At 40.7% G+C, this 25347-nt stretch overlaps 1 protein-coding gene across 4 annotated transcripts; it reads left to right on the top strand.

Moving 5' to 3' along the window:
* On the top strand, positions 1 to 25347 carry TSC22D2 (TSC22 domain family member 2). 4 transcript variants are annotated; one of them, XM_035566437.2, is made up of 5 exons: positions 1 to 2074; positions 12597 to 12670; positions 16423 to 16494; positions 22787 to 22838; positions 23972 to 24069. In XM_035566437.2, the coding sequence occupies exons 1-4, from the start codon at positions 93 to 95 to the stop codon at positions 22825 to 22827; spliced, it is 2169 nt and encodes a 722-aa protein (XP_035422330.1). In that variant the 5' UTR covers positions 1 to 92; the 3' UTR covers positions 22828 to 22838; positions 23972 to 24069. The 4 variants fall into 4 exon arrangements, with proteins under 4 accessions (XP_035422330.1, XP_035422328.1, XP_035422331.1 ...); XM_035566435.2 differs by lacking the exon at positions 12597 to 12670 and having other exon boundaries at positions 2 to 2074; positions 23972 to 25347; XM_035566438.2 differs by lacking the exon at positions 16423 to 16494 and having other exon boundaries at positions 2 to 2074.

Raw genomic sequence — 25347 nt, 5'->3', positions numbered from 1 at the left:
CCGGCCGGCACGCCGTGACAGCCCGCGCCGCCCCCGGCCGGCGCCGCGCTCGCCGCGCCCCGGCTGCCGGAGCCCCTCCCCGCGGCGGAAACATGTCCAAGATGCCGGCCAAGAAGAAGAGCTGCTTCCAGATCACCAGCGTGACCACGGCGCAGGTGGCCAGCAGCATCACCGAGGACACGGAGAGTCTGGATGACCCCGACGAGTCCCGCACCGAGGACGTGTCTTCTGAAATCTTCGACGTTTCCCGAGCTACCGACTACGGCCCTGAGGACGTCTGCGAGCGGAGCTCCTCCGAAGAGACTCTCAACAACGTGGGCGAGGCCGAAACTCCCGGCAGCGTCTCTCCCAACCTCCTCCTGGATGGGCAGCTGGCTGCGGCTGCTGGCGGGGGAGCTGCCGCTCCGCCAGCCGTGGCCCCCAGTGGGGGGGCTGTGCCCAAGAGCTCTGCCGTGCCCCTGCCAGGTGCTGCCCCTGGCGCTGCCGTGGCAGGAGGCAGCGGTGCTCAAACTGCCTTGCCCTCCACAGGGCCTTCTGCATCCGCCACCCCTGGGACGATGTCTCAGACAGTGGCTGCTGCGTGCAGCTCACGCTTCAGGGTGATCAAGCTGGACCATGGCACAGGCGAGCCCTACAGGCGAGGACGATGGACGTGTATGGAGTATTATGACCGGGACTCAGATGGTGGTGGTGTCCTGGGCAGGACTGGAGATTGCATTAGGCACAGCAGCACCTTCGAGCAGGCCGCTCAAGAGAGGGACAGCGGTCTTGGTGCCACAGGAGGTTCCGTCGTGGTCTCTGCTGTGCCAGCATCGGCACATGGCCCTGATTCCATAGCTGACAGTTCCCTTACTGCTGTGTCACAGCTGCTCCAGACAGAGAAGATGAGCCTACAGCAACCTAGTTTTGTCATTGGGCAACAACAGCAGCCGCAGCAACCCATAGGTGGGGCCATGCCTCAAAGTACCGCTCAGCCTATGTTTTCTGGGGCTTCAGTAGCAAATCAGCAAATGATGGTGCCACAGCAATCGCAGCCACAGGTGAATACGCAGAGTGTTGCACAGGCTGGACCCAATGGGAAAGGCATGGCACCTCCAAGTGTAACAATAGGCCAGCCCAGCATGCCTGTGGCACAGCAGCAGGTGCAGCAAGCAAGCATACCAGTGACTCAGCCTCAACAATTTGCTTATTCTCAGTCCCAGATTCCACCACCCGTACATCTATTGCCGACGCAACCTTCTGGTCAGTCAGAATACATGCAACACGTGACAATTATGCAGTCTCAAGGAGCTATTCAACAAGCTACTGCAGGCTCTGTTCCAAGTACTGTGGCTTCCAGCCTCCCTGTGGGCCAGGTGACTGGCCAAAATCCCTCACCTGTGGGAGCACCTGTGATGGGGGTGTCAGCACAGCCGGGTGAAGCGGTCGGACAGGGATCGGGAGTAATGCAGAGCGGCCAGACACAAGCTGGTCAGACTGCCGTTCCGCAACCAGGAGGTGTGGTGCAGCAAGGGATTGGACACGCGGGGGTTGTGCAACAGAAATCTGTGACTCAGCATCAAATGGGTGGAAGCAGTCAAGTGTCTGGAATGCCTGGTGCTCCCCATGCCATGGTTTCTGGAGTTCAGAACGTGCCTGCAGTTGTGCCCGGTACAAGCGTGCCTAGTGTGTCTACCACTTCTGTTACTATGCCAAATGTCCCTGTTACGCTGGTCCAGTCGCAACTGACTAGCCACACTTCTGTCAGTAGAAGTACCGGTGTTGTCCAGCAGCAGCATGTCGGACACTCCTTAATACAAGGCGCCCCTAACGTACCGACGAATCTGCCACAGTCAAACCTTGGACAGTTTCAGACTCAAGCTCAATCCATAGTAGGCCAGATCGATGATACTAGAAGAAAATCGGAACCCCTACCTCAGCCACCACTTTCTCTTACAGCTGAAAAACCTCTTGTGAAGCCTCCCATTCCAGATGCTCTAGCAAACCCTCTTCAGTTACCTGCGAGTACTCCTATGAACAGTCTTGCTAGCTCTGTGTTTGGCATATCTATTCCCGTTGATGGTGATGAAGACAGGTATGAGTTATTTTTTAACACCATAAAAATACCTTTTAGTAAGGGGGTAAAAATCCTTCAACTTACTGTCAAGTTTTCTATCAGTTCATATTTTTCAAAAAGTCTTAACTGAAACTTTACTTTTTTTGAACTGTACAAAACTTAGCAGGGTGTTTAGGCAAGTAGTAAACTGTAGTTTTTCTCAGGCTGTGATCGTGATTACTTTTCTCTCAAAGCAGGGCAAAAAACAGCAAGAAAGCTGCTTAATGCACAAATAATTCATTTTCTGAATCAAAGTGACTGAAAACTGTCTGCCCTCCTACACATAATTGCTCAGTGTGTGAAGAATTATTGCTCAGTTCACTCCTTTCCTTTTCCCTGAACTTAGGATAAAATAGCCAAATGACAGCCAGGTTAGAATAACACTCCACTGCTATACTGCACTGTGCCCTGCTATCTTAGGGCCAGCCAGTTGAGGTATCTCGGAAAACTTACAGGTTTCTAGCACGGATTCCATTTTTTTAATTATCCTGCATTTTACATTACCAGTCAGTAAGGCAAGTACTTGCATCTGGACGTGAATGTAATGTGCTGACATAGTGGAAGCTCTACAGATAACAGCTCTTTGAATGAGAAGGATACCACTTACTCTGCTTACTTGAGTGAAGATGCAGACACAGTGGAAAGTAAGAAAATGTATTTTGAGGTTGTAATCGAAAAATAATTAGGAACTGTTGATTTCAATAATGTAGTGTGGCGTGTAATATGAGAAGGCTTGCTGAAGGGCCTGAGAGAGGGACCATAAATTTCTTTGATTCTTGTAGACTTGTCAGACTGTTCTGGAGGGTAGCATGATGACTAAAGCTGTTCTTGCTGACTGCTCCTTTGAGAGAAGACTTCCAAGGAAAGCAGAGTTTGAGCATTGAGTTAATGTCATTAACATTTATTGTTGGGATTACCGCATTTTGGGGGAATAAAACACGTGGGTTATACTGTTTGTATCTTTAAAAATAGGAATAACACCTTTATGAAAAGGTCTGATGTGCCTAAATTATCCTTTAGGCCTTCCCTTCCCGTGGAAGAACACCAGACTGTATGATAATGCTCTCAGCGTTGCTTCGAGTGCTTTTTAGTAAAGCTGCTGCGTGTGTGGGGTCAGGGTGTCTTGGATGGAGAAGGTACCCCAGAGACAAATTAGTGTTTTAAGAGTTAGTTGTGCAGTAACAACGGCCTTGTGCTCTCTGGAGCTTTGCCTAGCTTCGTTTGAGGTGGTAACCTTACTGATACCTTTATGCAAGCAAGAGCTGGCTTGAAGGCAGTTGAGTTCTAATTAAAGCCATAAAAGACTTAGTTATACAGTTAAATTTTTCTGGTGGTCGTGCCTACCTTAGGAGGGTTCCTGGCAAAGTCTTCATAGTGCCAATAAGGTTTGATTTCAGCCAGGTATTTTCAATGGCTCAGTATATTATCAGAAAAAAAGCATGTTTTTAATCATGTTAATGACTTTCATTTTGCATAGCTTGTAATACTTAGTGTTTATATAAAGTGTAGTAACAGGCGTGACTGTGACAAGTGAATCCCTTACCTAATGGTGAGGGGAAGACTCGTGTGACTTAGAGCTGTAACCTGCAAACTTTGTGTTGGGTACTGGTGAGACAGGTCTTGGTAGCCATGCCCTGAACAGTGATTTTTAAAAGTTATTTTTGTATTGTTTTATTTGAGGTTGAGCCACCTTGCAGCACTGCTTCATACATTGTTAGCTTCTGAAGCTTTCTCAGAAATGTGGCCACAAGAGCTGCGAGTGAGAAACAGGAACGGATCGGAGTGCAGCGCGTTCTTTGTACGTGCTGCCTTATGACGTGCAGTAGGGAAACTAACTTGTGGTTATCTTGAAAGAAATGCGTACTTCTCAGTTGTCTGCTTCTGCGCTGGGTGATAAAACCTAGTCATTTGCTGGAGTGGTGCACTGAGCAGGAGCTCTGGGGTGTGTGTCTGCCAGCTTGGAATAGCTTTATTTAGTAGCAATGCTGGTAAGTAATGAAAGCTTACTCTAAACAGGCCTACGCATCGCACAGAGTAGGAGATGGAGATCTAAGTTTTTACTTCCACTGTTTCCAGACAAAGGAGAAAATCCTAACAGCTTGTTAAATGCTGTTTTACCACTTAATTTATATTTGCTGTAGTCGCTGAGAAGGCTTTGTTATAAAATAACTGCTTGTTTGCTGTTTTCCTCCTCCTCCTGCTTTTTTCCTCTTTCCAGCCATTTAAATTACACCATTACTCCCCTGGGCTTATTCCCAGCTGCTCACTGGTCTGAAACCAGTGGTGAAATAGTTAATGAAGACCTTCAAGTGTCATTAATAGGCTGAGGGTTGACACTGCGATAAAACTAATAGGGCGCAAAGGGAGCTTGCACATCGTGAGTCACTGCTTCAGGCTGCCTGCTGGTTCAGGAACTTAACGCTTGGTTTTGTGTAGAGAATTTACTTTGTGATTGCAAGAGCTAGAAATTCTGTGGAAGGCATTTTTCTTTTCAACCTTAATGTGTGACATTAAGGTTGTAGGCAGGTGTCTGCATTTCTTCTGACACCTTTGACTATATTTAAGCATTTTTACAGGCTTGAAACTTCACAAACTTCTATAGATTATTCTTACAGTACTCTTCTAAAATAATGATTCATCAAGGAATACTGTATAGCTCTCAATATCGTGAGTTCATCTAGTAAGTCATTCACCACTTCGAATATGAAGAGGAACTATTTGGTAAAATAGTTTAGGAAGAGACCCCTTTCAAAACAGACCAAGAGCTATAGTAAGAGACAGAGGCCTATATAAAATGCTGATCAGCTCCAATGTTGTTTGAAAAAAAGTTCTTTGTATTATTCCTCTCTTATGGTCTACTGTTTTAAATTGTCCTATGTCTAAAATTGGGGTGGAGGAAGTGATGCATACACACATTGAGGTGTGAGGAGATGATACATATATAGAACTATTTATCTGTAGATGTAGAACTGATTTTTTTGCAAGATGTGTTGCCTAAAAACCTTCAATTTCCTGCCTTGATAGTCCATTACACTTTTATGATAATATAAATGAAACTGCAGTTCCTTGTGTTGACCTGCTGAATAATGATGAATTGAGTAACCATGAAATCTTACCGGGGGGGAGAGGGTCCAGAATAAAAAAGCCTTTGACACGTCACAGCCTTCCTTTAAAAAGCAAAGCTCTGTTACTTAGTTTAGATATCTAAATTGCTGAGATCTTAAAAAGAGAAATATATTCTGTACAAGTTAATGAAAGATCTACTGCATAACATTTTTTTCCTCTCTGTGTGTCTATAAGTAGAATAAACTGCAGCAGTATGCAAGGATTGAGGAAATGCTACTCTTACTGAGCTAGATGTGGACATTGCAATCCACTTTGAGTTTAATGTCTGCCAAATGCTATGAAAACAGTTAGAACTGGATCTCGTGTTCATGTCGACTGGTCTTTACGTGCTGGTCTTTAACAGCGGTATGTTTCAGGATCAGTGTATGTCAGTTCCTCATTCACCTTTATGTCCATGTATACCCAAATTTGTAGCTGACAGGCATAATGTTCTAGCTGGTTTAATATTTTATTTTGGCTCTTGGGGGAAAAGAAATATGTTGCCTCTGTTAAAAGAATGTTACTGAGAAGGCTTGTTCAAACCTCCTGCATGTTTGGCAGGCTTTGGGGGCAAAATATTACTAGGCGTGTTGGAAAAGGAGCAGAGTATAGATCACTTTCCAGAGATAGCTGACCAGCTTGAACTGTGCCGGCTGTATTCCAGGAATGCTAATGAATGGCTGCAATTGTGGACTGTCAGCTACAGCAGCTAAACTGTTGAAAACCTGGCTATACAGACCTCTTCACAGCATAGGTCTCTCTGCTCAGTTAAATCACTTTTTTGTGTAGTGTACTAATTGTTGCTGACAAAGTATAATTGTTGAAACTGAGCTCGTGAGACTGTATTCATAACGTAAGGAAGAAAGAAACGGCATAGGCATGGATGTAACTTTGGTATCAGTTTTTTATGTGTTGCCCTCGATGCACATTTTGTTGTACTCCTGAAGAATGAGTGTTCTGCGAACGCGTACCAGTAAGCAGTACTTGAACTGCATTATTATTGAATTCTGTCCCTTTCTTCACTGTGTTTGTAAACTTATTAAAACTCTGAACTCCACTGCAGCTACGGATCTGAATGTTTTCATCTCCCCTAAAGGGTTCTGTGTAAGAGGGTTTGCAGAGTCAGGTGAGAATGAAATGCAGGCGTGCTCTCAAAGTGAGTGTCTGTGGGTCGGTGGCCAGAACTACAGCACTTGGAACACAGTTGAGATGGGACCTCCGAGGTGAACGGTACAGTTGGTGATATCAAATGATAGTTAACGCAAATAAAGCTGCAATTGGTTGCATTCATGTCTTGTACTTTCTATAGCAAAAATTCCGTAAGGTAACTCTAACACAATGTTTTCTAGATTATGGAAAACTTAATGTGTTCTATATTCTTGAGTGTTGAAAGGCGTTTAAACAGAAAATTGTGATTGCTTGTTTGACAGTGCTGTTTTCCAGCTTACACTTTTAAATGCCTTTGTTAAGGGCAAATCCATACAGTCTTAAACCTAATGAGATATAACTGTTTCAGATGAGGTGGTTATTAAAAGGAAGAAAGGGGGAAAATACTTTAAAGAAGTTCACAAATTTAAACAATTCAGCTTCTTTTGAAGACTGCAGTATACCAGCTCTGAAATAAATGGTTCTCTGTACCTTATACTCCCAAGTATTTTGCTCAGCTGCTGTAGGTTTGTTTTTTTCTACTCACTACAGCAGAGTGCAAGTTTTCCATAGTCAGCCTCTTTCTCAATGCCGTTTTGTATGATAGAAATAACAGCATATGTTTCACGGGAGCTTTTTGAAAGCTCTCATTAAAAGCTGAATATTCAAGTCTTTAGGTTTGTTGAGCTAGGCAGGACTACTGAGCTACTGCCAAACTACCGGAACTGAAATTGCTCTCAGACTGTGCGTCCTCCCGAGTTCCTGATAATCCCTTACAGCCTAAAGGGACCATGAAGGGAAAAGGAATTGTTCCCTGTGACTGTACTGGATATTGAGTATCAGCCTGTTGCATTTTGAGGTTATATATTTTTTCAGTTATAAAGCTGATGATTAATAGCTCCTGCTGCTCATGAAAAATACCAATTTTGTTTATGCATTTTGTGTGTTAGCAAAGATTCTTTAAGATTCTGTGAAAATTTTACTGCCAAAGTATGAGTATTTTAGTTCTGGTAGATAAATCTAGATTGTCAGCACAGGTGTTTACTTTTATTCATGTATTTGACAAACTGTAAAGATAAAATTATTTATAGTACTAAAGCTAGTATGTTCTGAGAAGGTTCTCCAGGCATAAAAGGTTGCTTGAAGTGTAGTGTCTTCGTTATTCTTCTTGAAAATCCCTTTATTTTTAAAATTAAATTATAAATTCAAACATGATTAAGTTCTAGTAAATTCTTTGCATTACAGGATGATCTATTTTTTACTCACGTAAGGCAGGTGAGTTGCCTATTCTGCCACATGAAGGACAGCTAGATGCTTCTCTTTTTATTTTGCCTGAAAAAAAATTATTCCAGGAGGTTTTTTGTATGCATGTTCACCCTTTGAAGCTAGGAATAATATTTGTATCATGACAGCTTGATTGAATTATTTTCCCAGTGCAGTGAGAAGGTGGAAATACTAATCAGTATAACAGAGCGCTGTCAGCTGTCTAGCACAATGACAGCTGACCTGTTGGTGTGGTGCTCATTGGAGTTTACAAACTGAAAGAGATCTGTGTCAATAGCAGAAGACAGCTACAGAAAGGGACAGGCTGGGTTTGGAGGTACCTCCAGGTCCTTCTGCCCCAGCCCTACCCAGCAGGGCTGCCCAGGGCCACGTCCTGGCAGCTTCTGAAGGTCCCCAAGGAGACCCCAGCACCCTGTGGCACCCGCCTGGCACAGAAGCATTGCCTGGGGGCCACAGGGAGCCTCCCCGGCTGAGGTTTGTGCCCAGGGCCTGTGCCCCTAGTGCTGGTTTGGAGGTTGCAAGGTCCTTCAACAGCTTGACCAACCTTACAGTGCCTCTTTAAAATAACATCTTGAAGCCAAGTGGTAGCTCTTGTGCTGCGTGTGTGTTAGTTATAACTTCGGCTGAGCGTGTGCTTGCATGAAACAGGCTGTAAACAACTTGTAAATGGTGTAGAAAGGCAAAGAAGTAAACTTGCAAACTGTGCCATACATAGTCTAGATTCTAATATCTGCTTAAAAAGCTAAGTACTTAAACCTGTTCGCTAAGAGATGCTTTCTTGAGCCATGTCACATAAATAAGGACAGGTAGGATTGTGCTAAGTCTCCTTGAAAATCTGTTTTCCTTTACTTTTTTTTTCTTTCTCACAGATCTTGAAATAAATATTGTTGTCAAAGAACAGGAACTACTAGTATTTATTGGTAGCTAAAATATCTTAAACTGCTGTACTGTAACTTCATGTGCAACATAGTTGGGGGGGATTTCAATTTTGGGCTGTTTTCTATGAAAATTAATATTCTCAAGCAAACTGTTCACTCTGCAATGCCTCTTTCATCAATAATCAAACTGTTTTTCCTTTCACCAATAGGTTTGATGAAATCTAGTTTGTGGGCAGAGCAAGCAGTAGGAGCCTAATCCTCTGTAGTAATAAGTTCGTATGTATTAATAAATGCTTTCTTCTTCACCAGCCAAGCTGAGAGTAGAAATCAAGGTAATTCTCTTATATTGAGAACTGAATTAATATGAAAGGAATAGTTGAGTTTCAGAGTATTTTTCTTAAATGTAAATGTAAAAGATGAGCACTACTTGAACTCTTAGACAAAGTTCCCTCCAAGAATGATTGTTAACCTAGTGCAGTTACAGACCACTGTTATTTAGTTACCTCTTATGATGAGGTGCCTCCCTTTTATCAATTCACAGCTGTGTGTACAGGAAGCATGCTGTCTCACTGTCCTCATTAATTTTTGCCAATATAATTGAGCTGTAACTCTTCCTTCATAGAAACCATCATTCATGCTTTCAAAGATTGTAATAAAATCAAGAGAAAAGTCTCACTTTTCATGTTCCTGTGTTCTACTGATTTTGTATTTACTGATATTTGTATTGCCAAAAACTTGGCAGGCAAAAGCTACAAAGTGACATTAATCAGAAAAAGCCTTGAATTTACTGGTGGCAAAACTTGGTAGACCTGAGTGAATACTTCGGTATAGTTGCACCTAAGACATCTCATCTGGTTAGCTTCTGTAAAGCAAATGTACAACAGACTCGTAGATATTAAATATTAAACTACTTAAGAAATTAGTTTGAATTTAATGTTGCCTCAAAAGGTTCTGGTATTTTAGACAAGATTTTCCAGAGTTGATAGTCAAATTCTTTAAAAAATAAATAAATAAAAAATCCTCACAAACAAAAGAAACACCACCATAAAAAAAAAAGGCATGAGAAAAATCAACCAAGCAACCAAAGTGTACACGGGGGAAAAAAAACTTGCTATTTGATACTAATTGAGTGCGGAAGTGAGGCTGGGTCACCTTTTGTCTCGCAAACCACTATCACCTCAGGCGTGTCTGTTCCATAATGCTATGAAATGGTATCTGATCTACTTTGGAACAAGACTATCAAGGACTTTGAGTATGTTTTAAAATGTAATGGTGAGTCAAGTAGAAAAGTGTTTTCTGCAATTACTCATTGCTGTAACAAGTAGAGAAATTGTTGGCATCTCTTCTGTGTAACTCAGGAGAATGGTGATCCTCCTTGGGAGGGCATGGTAGAGGTACCAGTGACTGCTTTGTTCAGAGCTGTGTGCTAAATGCTCAGATTATCTGCTGTATCCCTCTGCTGTGACCATTATTAATGTCAGTTTCACCTGCTCAGTCCATGCTGTATTCTCACTTTCGGTTCTTTTAAGTGTTTTTACTCTTTTTCCCTAGCGAATGTCGGGACTGAAGAATATTACAAGTGTGTTTCAGAGATCCAGGCCCCCAGAGCAAGGGCAAGCTAATGCCATCATTTCAACAGACCAAGTAGATGGTAGTGAAATGGATCTGTCAGACTTGCTTACTACGACCACTTGACAGTCATCTCATTCACTTTCTCCTTAGAGACCTCTAGTCAGTACAAAAAAAAAAATTCCAAAATCCTCTTTGTGGAGAAGATATGGGCTACTGCTCTGATCTTTCCTGTGGAAAGGAATAGGCAACTCTGGTAGGAAACTGTAACTCTTTTCTCATACTTTAAATCCAAACATCAGGACTTTGAGATGCACCTTAGTTGAAAGAAAGCTGTTAATGTCAGACTGATGTTGCATTTCAGGTGATACGTGCTTTAGCTCATTAGCTGCAGTTTCATCATTTCTGGAAGAGTTGAGAGGGAGTGCACAGCTTGTTTGTAAAGCATCTGGAGCATTGCTGGTGCTGCAGACAGTATCCTGATTGCTGCTGTACAGTACATCCGGCTGTTCTTTCATCTCCATCTTGAATTATGTTGCAAAGCTGCTGTTAAGCATGTCCTATATTAAGTGATTTTTTTTAGCAGTTAAATTTGTTTCTCTTGATTTTTCTGGTGGAGGACAGACCTGTGCTGAAAGCTTTGTTTCCACTTCATGATACTTTCATTCACAAGTAGACTATGAACCAAAAAGTCCATGGTGGTTTGGAGCCACTGTCCCAAAAACAATCATGCAGGCTGCTAATTTAGTCAGCCTTTCCTGTCACAATAGTTAAAATGCGTCTAAAACTGAATGCAACAGTCTAGTTCTTGCTGTTTTTCTCAGCATATGTATTTCAAGTATAATGGCTTTAAAGAAGGATGTCAATGGAACTACATAATTAAACATGACTTGATAGTTTTAATCTTTTCTCTCTTTCTTTAATTCCACATTGACTGCCCCAAGTTTAATATTTGCCAAGTCTCTCATGTAAGCTTTGTGCTCTGGTTACTATGTTTTGTAGGTAGAATATCAGGAGATCCCGCAGTTGATTTATAGTAGTATAAATAAGAAGTGGAACAGTTTTTAAAAGAGGAGTGGAGAAGGAATTTTGTTACTAGGCTAAACACAATCTTAAAATACTATAAACTTTGCAGGGAGTTTCCCGATAAGCTGTTGTCAAGTGACAACAAAACCCATGGTTCAACTCCTAAAGAAACCACCCCAACATCTGAACACCAATTGTAGTCGGTCTTTGCAGGTTGTAGCTACTAGTTACATAGCAAGCTACTAGTGAAACAGCCTTTTGGTGATCAGTACAGCATGTAACTGAAAACTAACTGCTGTTTCAAATGCCTTCTAGGCAATATAATCTTGTATAAATTTTAATTTTTTTTTTCTGTGCTTTGATAAGTATGGCTAAAGAACGGTTTTATTTTACAGATGCATAGTCAGGTTCCTATAAACTTCTGTGCAGAGGATAAAGAAAGAGAAGCTTGCTGCTGAATTTCCCATCCTTCTGATGCAAGAGCATTACTCTATAATTAACGACCTTCTAAGAACAGGAACACAAGAATACAGGATGCTTTACTAATACTTTCTAATCTTAACATGCTACAATATGAGCTTTCTGTGCAACTAAGAAGAGTTTTGTTTTAGGGTGATCATTCTTCACTTTCCACCAGAAAAGTAAATGAACTATACAATTGAAATGAAAGGCAGCTTGGTTTCAGAGTATAAACTAGTCTTTCTTTACTTCTTTCTATTCCGTTTCATAGTTAAATTTGATTCCTGTAGAAATTGATTCTATTCAAAGGAAGAACTTTAAAGTTCTTGCTAGTGATCTCATGAATTCTCAGAGAATTGTGAAAGATGGGCTGATAGGCTTGTCTGGGGCTTTAAGGGCCTGAAATCTTTTGGAGCAATGACTATTTGATCTCTTCTAGAATCACCAAGGATGGGAATTCCACCAGTACTGTAAGAATTCTTTTCCATTCCTTACTGTTTGCATGGAAAACAATTCTGATGTGTAATATAAACTTTTTCTGCATGTTAAAACCCAAAAACCCATAGTATTTTTGTTGTGCTTATACCCAACAAGTATGAGATTTTCTTTTCCTTTGCAGATATTTTTAAGTACATGAAGCCTAGAACTGTTTTCCATCTTTCTTCAATGCTTAATTTTCCTACTTGTGATACTGATTAATGGGGGGAGAGGGAGGGAATGGAGATAACATCTAGTGGTCTTACCTGAACCTTGGTAGGTTTATATCCTTCTGGACAGTTTGCATCTGAAACTGTAAGAAATCTAAGTTAGGGGCCAAATGAAACAAGACTTCAGTTAGTATATGCATAGCTTGTGTAAGACTGAAGTATCACAACTTTGATACTTCTGCAAGATTTTTACTTCTGCTTAGATTCTCTTCTGTGGAATTGCACTGAACTACTGATTCCATGTTTTGTAGTTGTGCAGCTGATTATTGCTACCAGAGCATAATACTTCATGCTTATCCTTATTGAATTGCATCCTTTTTATTTCAGACCATTGCTCCAATTGGGCAAGATCTTCCTGAATTCTATTCCTGCTGTCCAGAGTGCTTGCAGATCATCTGCAGGTATAAAGATAGTCTGTACTCCACTGTCCAAGTCATGGATTAAAGTTTCTTATAACAGACTCGGAGGAGACCCCTGGAGAGCTCTGGTTGATGCATCCTTCCATTCTTCCACTGAACTATTGGAGAGCCACGTGTACAGAGTAGTTGATCAATTGTGGACCCGCTTTGAATAAGCCATGATCTTAATTACAAAGATGTCATGCAAGGTGGCATTAAAAGCACTACTAATTTAATAATAATTAGATCTTCTGTGTTCTTTCTATATGAGGCCTGTTAATTTTTTTCGTAAAGAATTTTTGTTTCACATAAGCTTCTAAAATGGCAATCCATGCTGGTTTGCTGCTGTATAGGTAATAATAGGTGGTTCTATTTTGCTTTGATTTTCATCTGAGGTATTGAACATGGGTTATTTGACCTGTTAGTTTCATGTTCTTCACCTTCACAGATGGGTGCTTCGGCATTTTTAGTCTTCTGCATCATCCGTGTCCTCAGTTAATCACTGATCTTGAGACAGAACTGTCTGAGGTGGAGTGGTATGAACTTTTATTTTGACACCTTGAAAAATTCTTGGTATTCTTCAGGAATTCCTCCTTTTGTGGCCTTTAACTGCTGCTGTTGGCCAGTAGTTGGAACATGCTTGGTTGTGTAATGAGCAGCGATGCTCCTAGTCTTCCTTCGGAGGTGGGAGCTGGAAACAAGGCCTCTGTGGGTCATGTTGGTAACTGGTACTTCCAGAGCCAGTAGCCTTATTCAAATGAAAAAGCATCTGTCTGTGTACCTGAAAATTTGCCAGCTTTCATGGGCCTGCTTTGTAGCAAAGCAGAGCTCTCTTGAGTAAAGTTTCAATTTGGCACATGCTTGCCCTGATTAACAGCAGTGGGGGGAGGATACCCTTCTAAATCCTTCCAAATGTGAGGTGAGAGTTCGGATATGGTTTAGACTTCTCTTTTAAAGGGACAACTTGATGTTTCAGGTATGCAGAGAACTGTTAAAATTGTCATCCTTTAAATTTAGATCAAGTTTCTGTCATGCTAAAACTGTTGTTAAAAACGGTAATTCTGGAGTGTGTAGAGAATATTGGAGTTTGTGAGTGTTTAGAGGAAATAAATCTGCCGTAGGACTTAATCATAGAGAAACAGACTCTTGCACAAAGTGAGATGCAGTTTGAATGTCTAAACTTGCTATGCTAGTCATCTGTCACAGTCTCTGGATCTAGAATCAAGCCATCCTTGGGAACACCTGTTCTTCAACCAGAGATGGAGAAAAATGCCTGGTGTACCTCCTGTGGAAGAGGAGGGGACTCCTCTGGTGAAGTGCTGGGGACCCCCTCTCTAGCTGGCTGTTGGGCCCCACTGTGCAAGTCTGCCAGCAGCTGGGACTGAACTGTGGTGCCTGCTTCTGGGGAGGGAGCCTCGGGAATCAGCTTCCCTGGTCCGGGCTGCCGCTAGGTGCGGTGGGGACGGTGTCAGAATGACTTCTGGTGCTCCGGCGGTTGCGCTGCAGGGCAGGCTGCACTGCTGCTGTAAGCAGTTTTCTTGATTGTTTCAGCAAGCTGAAAGGAGAGCTGAAAGGAGTTCAGTAATTCTCCAACCCTTTACAGTTTAATGTGGTTAAAAATAGATGCCTCAGCAGTCTGGAACTCAAACATCAGCTCAGACCTGCATGTCAGACATCAGTTACCTCTCTGGATTTGCTTTTTGTATTGAGATAGCGCACCATCCCCCATTGACATCTTGTTGAGTGAGATATAGCTACAGAGTAGAAAATGTTAGTTGTCTAAGGTAATATACCCTGCTGCTGAGATTTTTTTGTAAAAATGAGAATTTAACAAGAAAACTTGCTCATGCTTTTCCAGATATTTTCCAGATACTTGCTTAAGAATTGTGAGAGTATATTGCATATAGCCTATCAGTGCAAAAACAGATTGTGTGAAATACACGCTGTGTGGTTGTAAGCCACAACCTTTCAAAGCTAACAATAGCAATAGGGTTTTGTATGATGCAAGTAAATTTATCTTGGGAGATAAATGACTTTTTGTTTAGTCAATTTATGAGGAAGAGACTTTTACATATGCATCAGATAACTTAATTAGAAGAGGTTGGGCCTCATCCTTCCTTTAAGCAAAAGAGTGCTGTTGTATCTGCAGATGCCAGTTGCTTTCTATGTTATGTCCCTGTATCACTCATATGTCCTTTACTTATTGTGCTGCTATGTACTGCTTCTCCCTATAATTACTTGAATTAATTGTCACTCAAGTGTGTAATACTTAGGAAAACATAAGTTCTAACACGAAAGCATGGTATTTGGTCAGTTTGATCAAGCAACATCTGTAGCAGGCTTTAAGCTAAATTCATGGAGGGTAGAGAGTTGAAGGTAGGAGATGGAGTGACAAACACCACAAGCAAGTGATTCCTGATCTTTGCTGAGACGTGCGTTATTAACTACTAACCTTGCTAGGCTGTTTGTATACAGCTGTCATGGGAATCAAATTACTTCAGGTTAATAGCGTCTTATGGTGCTGCTTCTGTGACGTTTTCTTATGATTTCAAGTATACATACAGTAGTTGTGCTTAAATGGAAATAATTACCTCGAAGACAGTTGTTTTAAGAAGTGTTCTTGCTGCAAACTTAGAAAAGGGATGGACACCTGTGCTTCTAATGTTGGTATAAGCTTCTGATCTTAGAACTGCCTTCAAAAGGAAGCTGAGCCAATACTAGCTCTTCTGAAGATTGTTCAACTAAGCTGTTAAATTCTTCTCCAGGGCTGGCATAGCTACACCAGTGTCAGGATAAACAGCAGTACTGATGAGTTCCTAAGCTTAGCTGTAACACCGATACAGCTACTAGCAGTGGAGAGTTTTGACTTTGTGCTTCCTCTAGTATCCTATAAGCAGTAAGTCTTCAGATGAGTGTTTGGATAATTATGGTCTTCAAATTACCCTCTTGGTATAGCTGCTATCTGTGGGCAAATACACACCAAACAAGGAGGGTCAGGCTGTCTTAAGGGTTTGGCATTGGTGACAGAACTTGTGCCACCGTGTCCTGTGTTCAGAAAAGTTACCAGTCTGCTGGAGCTTTGTGAGAACCAGGGCAGCAGCTAGTGCGCTCAGGTTTACGGGTCAGCAAGGGGCCCCTGAACAGCAGTTGGCCTGTTGTACGTCAGGGGAAGCGTGAGGACAACTGTGGCAACCGCTTACAAAGTTAGCGATATCTTAGATTCTGTATTTCAATTTTAACTTAACCTGTTTTTCAGTTTTAACTTAAACTTTAGTAGGTTGAACGTGGCCTATTTAGCTCTGACTTGGAGGTCCAGTTAGAGAACTCCTGTGTTTCTAATATAAAGCAGGGTGTTAGGTAGAACAGATACACTGGGTAGTGTTCTAGAGACTTTTTGTGAAATGCCTTGAATTTAGGTATGTATAGCACTAGGGTGCTATACAGGTTACCTATAGGAGACTGTCAGCATTCTGTGAGATGTTTCATTAATAGCTTTTACTGTATAGTCCTTTACAGAAGCAACTTGAAATAGCGTGAAAATTAGTAGGAAATATGGAATCAATGTGTCTTTAATGGAAACTCATAGAAACAGTAAGGACTTTCAGCCATTGAACTTTTAGGGATTCTGCAAAATCTAAACATGTGGACAAAAACTTAACCTGTCTGGATAGCTGAAGTATTTTGGTAGAATAAGAGTTAGTATTTATATTATATATCCATTTTCAATATCTCTGTTTGATTCTTGGATCTCATAGGAATCCGTCAACTGTATTCTACCAAGCGTTCCATTTCAACAAGTTACGTGAGTCAAAGACCTTCTGGGATAGGTATGAATGCTTAAATATGGAATGCATACATGCTGAGGTATGCATGAATGGCTTTGCTCTATGCAAGTTTCTCGTCATTTCATTTGCGCAGAACTGTTGCTTGTGTTCAGAACTTCATGTTGGACCTCTGTTGCCTGGAAGTCTGAAAGCAGTCATGGAGTTGAAATATATGTAATGAAACTTATAACTAAAGTCTGAAATGCTATTTTTCTTCTTCCTTTATTATGCATGTATAATAAAGTATAAGCTGAAAGAGTTTAATGCTGGTCAGCTAATAGCTGGCCTTCAATAAAACATTTTACAGCTTCCTTTTCAAAAAAAAAAACCACAACTTTGACATTGTGACTCTTAAGTCTTATGTCAGAAAAAAGGTTGTGAAAATGTTGTTGATAAAGTTAAAATCTTTCAGGCTTGAGGCCAGGAAAGGAAGCTTAGTGGCTTGTTTTCATTCTGCTTAAGTTAAACTAGATGGGTAACAAACACGAACTGTGACATGGTATGAGGACAAAGTAAGCTTACTAAGTCAGCATTGAATTCATGGCGAGAAACTGCAATGAAGTGCAACAAAGTCATATTTGTTACAGATATGACTCACCAGAGATGCATTACTAATTCATCAGTAGCTGCAAATGGTTTCTTTCCTGCACTTTAATGATTTTGAAGGGTTTTTTTATTGTCAGCATTAAGTCCTAGTGATTATGTGACTTAATGTTTTGCGATGCTCTGGCCTGTCACAATACTGCTTAGCAAGCTCTGTGGAGTATAGATCTTATTTTTTTTAAGTATTGGTAACAATTTTATCACTGTACTGGCTGCGTTTGACTTGAGAGGCTCTTCAACTTGCAAAAGCTTAACTGAATCCTTTAAAGTTTGCTTGGCAATAATTTGTATATTTTACAACACTGATGCTTAAAAGTAATGCTAATGCATCCTGCTGTTTTTTGTTAAAATGCTAGCTTTAGGCCAAGTTTCAAAAGCACATCTTTCTTTTCTTGTACAAATGAGTATTTCTGTGTTAAGCTCTGGATGATGCCATTTCTGTGTATTTACGGACAGTGGTAGTATTTATGTTCAAAGACGTATTTAACTGAAGCAAACTGCATGGCCTTGAGTACAAGTTTGGTACATAAACCAAAAATGCACTTTAAGGTCTATCATTCATTTGTTTCTCTTATTTCTGTCTATAACTTGAAATAATCCTTAAGATGCAGAAGTGGATTCAAAAAACCCAGACAACTAAAATTGCTAGTGATTACAACTGAGACAAATATTAGATTCCTGTATAATGTCCAAAACAGGCACAGGAAATGTGGAATACAGGAGAAGAAAAGCAATATAAGTGGCTTCTGAAAAATAGTCTTGTATCTTTGTTGAACACTTCGTAGTGAAAGCAAGCATTTGTAAAAATGTTGAAGCAACTTCATCAGGGTTGGTGCAAGTATTTCCAGTGAAAACCTGGCAGGGGAGCTGAAGCGCGGTCCGTGCTCCCTCTCTGGGCTGTGGGCACGCAGAGGGAAGCCCCAGCAGGATGGAACCGGTGGGCAGGGGCAGCCTCTAATGCCAGCAGAAGCCTGCGCTCAGGCCTGAGTCGTCTGATGGCAAGTTAAGTGGTTTGGGGCTTCTGTGGTCTCAGGTTTGTGAAAGAAGTCTCTGCCGCAAAAAATGAAAGTCCTTCTGAGTTCCTCAGAATCCCTGTTTCCTCATCCCAAAACTTAGGGGTTCACATACTGCGGAACATAATGATCTTAAACCTGGTCGTAGGCTTTTTAATTACGTTCTGTAGCTCCTTCAGAAACAGTCTATGAACCTCAGGGATTTATTTGTTAGGAGAACTTAGTGCAAACATGGAAGAAAATCTTCCTCTGTAACTGTAGTATTGTTCTGAACAAATATGGATTGTTCTCCTGTGAGCAGCCATCTCCTGGGACTATTTGAAGCCAGCAAAGCTGGCTACGTGCTATCACAATAGATAGATATTGCTAAAAATTCTTAACTAAAATAGAGACAGGTATTTCTCACTAATACACCTTGGCAGGGAAGAGTGATGATAACATTCAAACTGTTAAATGTTAGTGAAATGAGGAGCCCTGCAAATGTTTTCCCTCCTTAGTTTTCACCTAGGCATTGCTCAGGGCACAAGTCTCATCAGCCTTTCTTTTTGACTGGCACTATTACTTCAGAGGGGTAACAAGAGGAATAATGGCTTTTTGGCATATCCATATGAGTCTGGATGATTGCTCTTCTGGGACGTGGTTTCCTTTGTGTGGTAATGGTAGAATAGGAGCTTTATATGGATTTGCCTGAAACAGCCATTGTTGTTGGTAAACTTCAATTCCAAGCAATATGATTAAGTTTCCATTGCATTTTTATGTGAAGCATTAAACGTTCATGAATTTTAAGTGTTGCAGGAGATCAGTTAAACTCGCCTTAACTCCTTAAAGAATAGATAAGGCTTCTATGGGTGGACTAAATAGTTTGGCTAGTGGTAAGACGTCAAGAGGGGCATAGTTGACTATGGTAACTCCCCAGTGAGGGGAAAGAACAAGTTAACATGCATATTGTTTTAGTTTGAAATTCACTTACAAACAGAACAAATATGGGTGTGCTTTGAAATACCTTACTTATCCTTTCAGAAAGGTTACTTCAAAGTTTCATTTAAAGTGGTAACAAGGAAGGAGCTAGGGGAGGTCACTTAGTTTCAGGGATGTCTCAGATTGTGGTTTATGATGCCATCTTTTCCAATTTCAACTAAAACAGGATAGATCTAGTGCTAAAGGAAGAGTTACCGTGTGTTAGCTATGGGACGTGACTTGCTACCATCAGTGTACCTCTTGCTGTTTGTTCTGCAGGTAGTCTTTCCTGCTCTCACACAAGCTTCAAAATTGGCTTGCAACATCCTGTCACTAGGACTTGCAGTCTCATTTAAATGTGGGGCGCTATTACCTAGTGTAGTACTTGACAGTGCCAAAGTGGGACTGTTTATAACTCATGTTCCTAATGCATTTAATTTTGATATAAAATACGTGCACTGCTGAGGACTGGAATCTGTAAAAATGAATGTTATTTTTTTTAAGCATACAGAGTGAGTTAAGTTGTAAATGCCTTTCTTTTGAAACTTAGATTCTTGGTCTTTCTACCTAGCTTTCAAAACGAATTTTGAAGTTGAGTACAAATCTCTTGGAAGGATGATGGGTCTATCTAAAGTCACTAATGGTGAAAATACTAGATTGACCACAGTGGTGCTTGTTGAATTCACCATTGAAATGGGTTATAATGCCTACATATGTCAGGTAGTGCTGAAGGTTAAATTTTCCTCCAACCATTAATGAAGTCAGCGTTAAGGCGTTAACTTTTTTTGCTGTCTCCCGATCCACTGATCCTCAATTTTTACATCACTTATTTTATTCACTTTCTTTTGAACAGTGTCATTCAACTTTTTGGAATAGTCTATAGTAAGCAAGTTTTCATGAACCATAGAATTACACTTTACAAAAAAAAAAAAACACTAGTTTGATCACTATGCAATACCAATACTTCCCGTAATTTATATACTGGCATATGTTGTGCTAACAGGCCTACCAAAGACTTGTTTCACATTATTATAGCTTGTTGATGATACTGAAGCCTCTTCTTAGTAACATCTTTCCATACTTGTGGGATACCATATCTCCATAGGAGAAATTTTTGTAGCAGTGAAGTCAGAATTACACCAAGGTTTTAACAATGCACTGCATTGTGGAAAGTGCAATTGCTCTACATTAAATATAACATACACTAGAAATCAGATGTGCACTTAGACTTACCAGTTCTCTTCTTGTTTTCTTCATTTGTATGTACATGGTTGTCCAAGAGGCTTCTTTTTTGTTTACAAGGCATTTGAAACAGAATAGTGCTGTTCTTGAGTTGTGTATATATATGTTAAGAATATTTTTCCTATGTAAAGAGTTATGAGGTGCAAGCTGTAAGTATTGGATAAAACACTTTTGGTCCAAAAGCTGCATACGTGATTGTGTGCTATAGCTAAGCAGTATTATCAGTCAAATCTAGTTTTGCCCATGGTCTTTTCAAAATAAAATGTGAACACTATATTTAAGCCACCAGGATTTTTGAAATCATCTAAATGAGGATTTCTCAGATTAAGTAGGTTTTTGTCCATCTGCTGTGTATGATAGAAGGGCCTTTAGAGATAGGTGGTTAAAAAGCAAAACTGTAGCTGTGAAAACTGACGAAGATTACTGTAAGTCTCACCTTGGTGCGGTGACCTTCCCTGGCCGGTTCCCTCACCGCCTGTGGCAGGAAGTTACCCTCCACACGTTCCAGGGGTCTCCTGTTCTGCTGCTTCTCTGCTGTGTTGTATTTCCAGCAGACATCTGAGAAGTTGTCTCCCTTGAGAGCAAGTGCTAGCGATCATGACGCTTACAGCTGCTTGTAGATTATTTTCTCCGCTTCTTCATCCTGGTTGGGTGCTCTGTAACATACTCCAACCACAGTATCTCCCTTACAGGCCTTTCCCCTGACTCTTACCCAGAGACGCTCGGCCCTTCCTAATGCAGAGGGCTACCCCACCGCCTCTCCTTCCCTGCCTCTCTCTGGAGGAGCCTGTAGCCATCCACCTCAGCGCTCCAGCTGCACAAGCCATCCCACCGCATTTCACCAAGGCCTAGGATATCAGAGCCCTGAGACTGAGCTGAAAGTGCCACTTCCCCCTGCTCTTTTTCCTCCTGCTACGTGCATTTGTGTAGAGGCATTTAAGTTGAGCCCCTGCACAACTGGAACGCATTTCTTGTTAAATACATGTTCAAGCATTGTAGTTACAGATTACAGGCTTTGTTTACTTTACCAATAGAGGCTGTTACTTTCTCAGTCTCAGAAGCTAATTCCCTTTACTTGTAAATGATTGGTGTTAGGTACTGGCTGTTTTTGTGGGACTCTGTAAAATGGGTTTCTCTAAATAGTGACATATTCTTTCAACAGCGAGGCTTTGTTTCATGTACGAAACTAATATTTATGACCACCTTGCTGATACTCACTGTAAAAAGCCTTAAATATTTTCTTAGTGTGTGGTATCAGCGAGTGTTATGTATTCTTAAAGGGGCAAGTTTCCAAGCCTGACTGCAAACCTTCCATTTTTCCTGCATGTTAACTTGTTTTTTAACGTGGCTGCACACTACTGATAGCAACTTCCTCCTCTGGTGGAGCGTATCAGTAGATACAACTAGCAGGCCTGGCAAGTAGTCCAAGAACTGCAGTCTTGTGTCAGACATGGAGCTGTGGAGTAAAGTCGGATCACCAGGACCTAGTATAGGAGGTCAGGCAAGGAGCGTAAGGGGTGACAGAAGATGCATGTGGTTTGAATTTATTCTGTGGCTGCTGTGGATGTGTTCCTCTGCTGAACCCTGTCTTATCCCCTGGGGTGGGCTACACCTCTTCTCCACCTAGAGAATCAGTCTGAAGGAGATCAGGGGACACCCCCTGATTTGTGTTTCTATATTGTGACTTGAAAACAGCCAGCCTAAAAAGACCTGAATTGCTGTAATCTGGTATTTAAAGATGTAGTTCAACATCTTGTTTCCCACAGTAAATACCTGCTTTCTTGTACCGATGATTGAGATGTTTTGTCGGGCTGCTCTGCATTAGTATGTCTTTTGGAACAAGACTGACTCATAGCTGTAAGCAGGCAAAGGGCAGTGCATTTTTTAGATCGTTAAACATGATCCACTGAGAATTCACTGAAACTGAGTAAATGCTCTTGTGGAGTTCCAGGTCTCTGGACATGTCTTACACTCCTATTGACTACTGCTGCTTGGTTGTAAAGTAGTAAAGACAATGCAGATCCAATTATTTCCTAATGGGAAGTAATCTTCAAGTAAAGCCAGAGAACAGATACTATACTTTTTTTCTTCGGTGCTTTATAAAAGCAATTTAGCAGAAATTAAACTAGAGGTTAGGACCTCATGAATATCCCATGTATCCCCATTTTCCCCAGGAAAGAAAGCTGACAAATGAGGCGAGGAATTAAAGTATTTATTCTACTGTCTATTCAAATGTACTTTCCTGTGTGTCATACGTGTAGTCTAAGGAATTACAGACTGAAGGAGCAGTGTCTCTCAGGTGCTCTAACTGTACTAGGCAGTACGGCCGGGGGGACAATACATGATTATGTATTGAACCTTTGACACTGAAGCTCTAGCCTTTCAGAAAACATGTTCTAGGAATCCTATGGGTGCCAATAGGTGCAGAGTTTCAACCAAATGATACGGTAATGCTCACAAAGTTTTCTGTTTGTTTACAGTGCATCTGGTGCAAGTGTTGTTGCCATTGACAACAAAATAGAACAGGCAATGGTAAGTAAAGAAACCCAAGCTATTATTTCTAATAGGTTCAGCAGTTTGTCATTGAGCATAAGTTTCCAGCTGTGTTGTCTTTCTATGAGTCAGTAACTTTCCTTCAGTTGGGTCAGACTGAGAAAAAAGGATTTGTTTGAAGAAAGGATTTTCTATATAAGCTATGGGATGACCACAAACAAGGTATTTCACTTTAAGTTAAAAGTGACACTTTGCTTATATACTTGTCACTTATATTGTTGGCCCAAAAATGTTCTTAAACGAATTTTTATATAAATTTCTGTGAACAAGCTGAGACTGAATTTAAAGCAGTGCTGAAAATAGCACGGGTTTCTTATTTTAGTGATGTTCGTTTCTGGTTTCTTCATCGTCAGTTCTGCTGCGCCATCCTTCACAGTTAGTTCAGCTTCAGTTAAATTCAGTTTGATTTTTTTCCTTGTGCTGATTTAGGGGCTTTCTTATTTCTTGATTTTTCGTACACCTCAGTGCTTGGGATTCAACACTGGACTCCTACCACGGGGTCAAAACTTCAGAGCTGATGTTTTCATTCTGGGTAGCTGCATAATTCTAGGGCGTTGTCTTCAGCATAACTGAGGTGACAAGGCTTCACGAGATGGCAGGTGATGGTTTACGTGTACTGCAATCCTGCCTGTCAAAGCTGTTCATGGGAGAGAGCTTCATTTAAGCAGTTAACACCGGCCTCTAAGGCCATAAGGATAGGATAGTACCTGAAGGTTACTGTTGTCCTAATATTCTGTTGGATTATAAATACATGCAGTATAACAAAAAGACCCTTTCAAAAGTTCTGTATCTACTCAGGTTACTTTAACTTTGTCAATATTCCTTGTTCTTCAGTGGGGGGTGAGGTGGGATAGAAGTCAGTTATAATAGAAACATACTTAGGTTGCTGTGTGCTAGAACTTACTACTGTTACTGTTGAATGCTGCAAGCAAAGCTTTGGATGTATGGGCCACTTTATAGTGAATTAAAGCGCTAGGTTAACTGTTCTTGAAGGCTAATTTGTTCAGGCTAATTATAAATTATTATTTATATAGTAAAGCAGTGAATTCTGGGCTTGGGGTGGAATGGAACTGTTCTTTCAGTTGGAGTAACTGTCAGCTTGTTCTTTGCAGGATCTAGTGAAAAGCCATTTGATGTATGCAGTAAGAGAAGAAGTGGAAGTCCTGAAGGAACAAATAAAAGAATTAGTTGAAAGAAACTCTTTACTTGAACGAGAAAATGCACTGTTAAAATCTCTTTCAAACAACGATCAGTTATCCCAACTTTCAACCCAACAGGCCAATCCTAGTAGCACTTCACAAGCGCAAGCAGTGATAGCACAGCCTCCACAGCCAACACAACCTCCACAGCAGCCGAATGTCTCCTCAGCGTAAAGCTTTCTTGCCTCGTTTAAAAAAACAAAAAACCTGAGAGCAGTCTGTCCTTGTGTGCCACTGATGTTCTTTCCACTTTATATGAAAGCAAGTAGCCATGCTTCTGTTGTGTGTTTGGCCTTTTCAGTATTAGACAATCATTCTCCAAGAGCTTTCCCTCACAGATAAGTTATGAAGTGCAGTTGGTGTCCGTTATGTCATCAGTGCACAAGGGGAGTGGTAGACAGAGTTGTTAATGCAGAGAATGCATTTGCTTGGTGTGCCAGAGTGAGGTCTTTAAGAGCTTTGGTGGCTCTCCGAGGTTTCCATTACCCATGGATTACTTTGAGCCTTGCTATCTTGTAAGAAGTAACAATTCATCTTAAGAGCCACTGTTCTTTCAATATAAGTAACATTTGCCTACATTAGTTTCATTTATTTGTTTTATTTATTACAGGGCTGCTATTTTCATAATGTACATGAACAATGTCACAGAACTTTTTTAATTTTTTAATAAATGTATGTATCAGTAAAATGATAGATGGGATTGCGTTTAATAGATAAAAATGTTTAGGCAATAATTGAACAAAAGAATCCTGGCATATTTCTAACACTAATGGCAATTTACCTTTGGTATTTATTTACGGTAGTAAAGATCCAGCTTGAATGTAAATTTTGTATAGAGTGTAAGTATGAAGACCATAGTGCATCTGTACAGGTAGTCACCAGTTATTGTGATATAATAAATAATTGATGGGCTATTTTGATGAAGAAAACTTTGCTCATTTCTGTTTCTACTTTCTAATAGAGAGAAATTGCCACGATTCCTCTGCTTTTTGACATTTCGTATAATTTTTTTTTGGGTGGGAATAAAAAGCTGTGAAATTGTTCAACCTACTTTGTAACCAAAGAAGCAAAGCTGTGTAATTGAGTTTTTTATTTTATAATGCACATTCTTTATGTATTTTTATTTAGTGTTTTCTCATTCACAACTTTCTTTGCTGTCTAGCATGATCTGCATGACCTATAATCTTTGAACCACTTTCGTACCTCATGTTTTTATCCAGCACTCTTATTGTAATATGTAATAGTCTGTGAACAATGTCAAATAAAAAAGAAAGAACAGCTGGTGTTGG

The sequence above is a fragment of the Cygnus atratus genome, chromosome 9 (genome assembly GCF_013377495.2).
Source record: "Cygnus atratus isolate AKBS03 ecotype Queensland, Australia chromosome 9, CAtr_DNAZoo_HiC_assembly, whole genome shotgun sequence".
Classification (NCBI taxonomy): domain Eukaryota; kingdom Metazoa; phylum Chordata; class Aves; order Anseriformes; family Anatidae; genus Cygnus; species Cygnus atratus.
The sequence above is the reverse complement of the archived record's forward strand: the minus strand, read 5'-3'. Positions and strand labels throughout refer to the sequence as shown.

Excerpts from the sequence above, each read along its gene's own strand:
- TSC22D2 (XM_035566435.2), top strand. The coding sequence starts at position 93 with ATGTCCAAGATGCCGGCCAAGAAGAAGAGCTGCTTCCAGATCACCAGC. Across the intron at positions 2,075-16,422 it reads GTTGATGGTGATGAAGACAG|GAATCCGTCAACTGTATTCT; the intron begins GTATGAGTTATT and ends TGGATCTCATAG. Across the intron at positions 22,839-23,971 it reads ACAAAATAGAACAGGCAATG|GATCTAGTGAAAAGCCATTT; the intron begins GTAAGTAAAGAA and ends TGTTCTTTGCAG.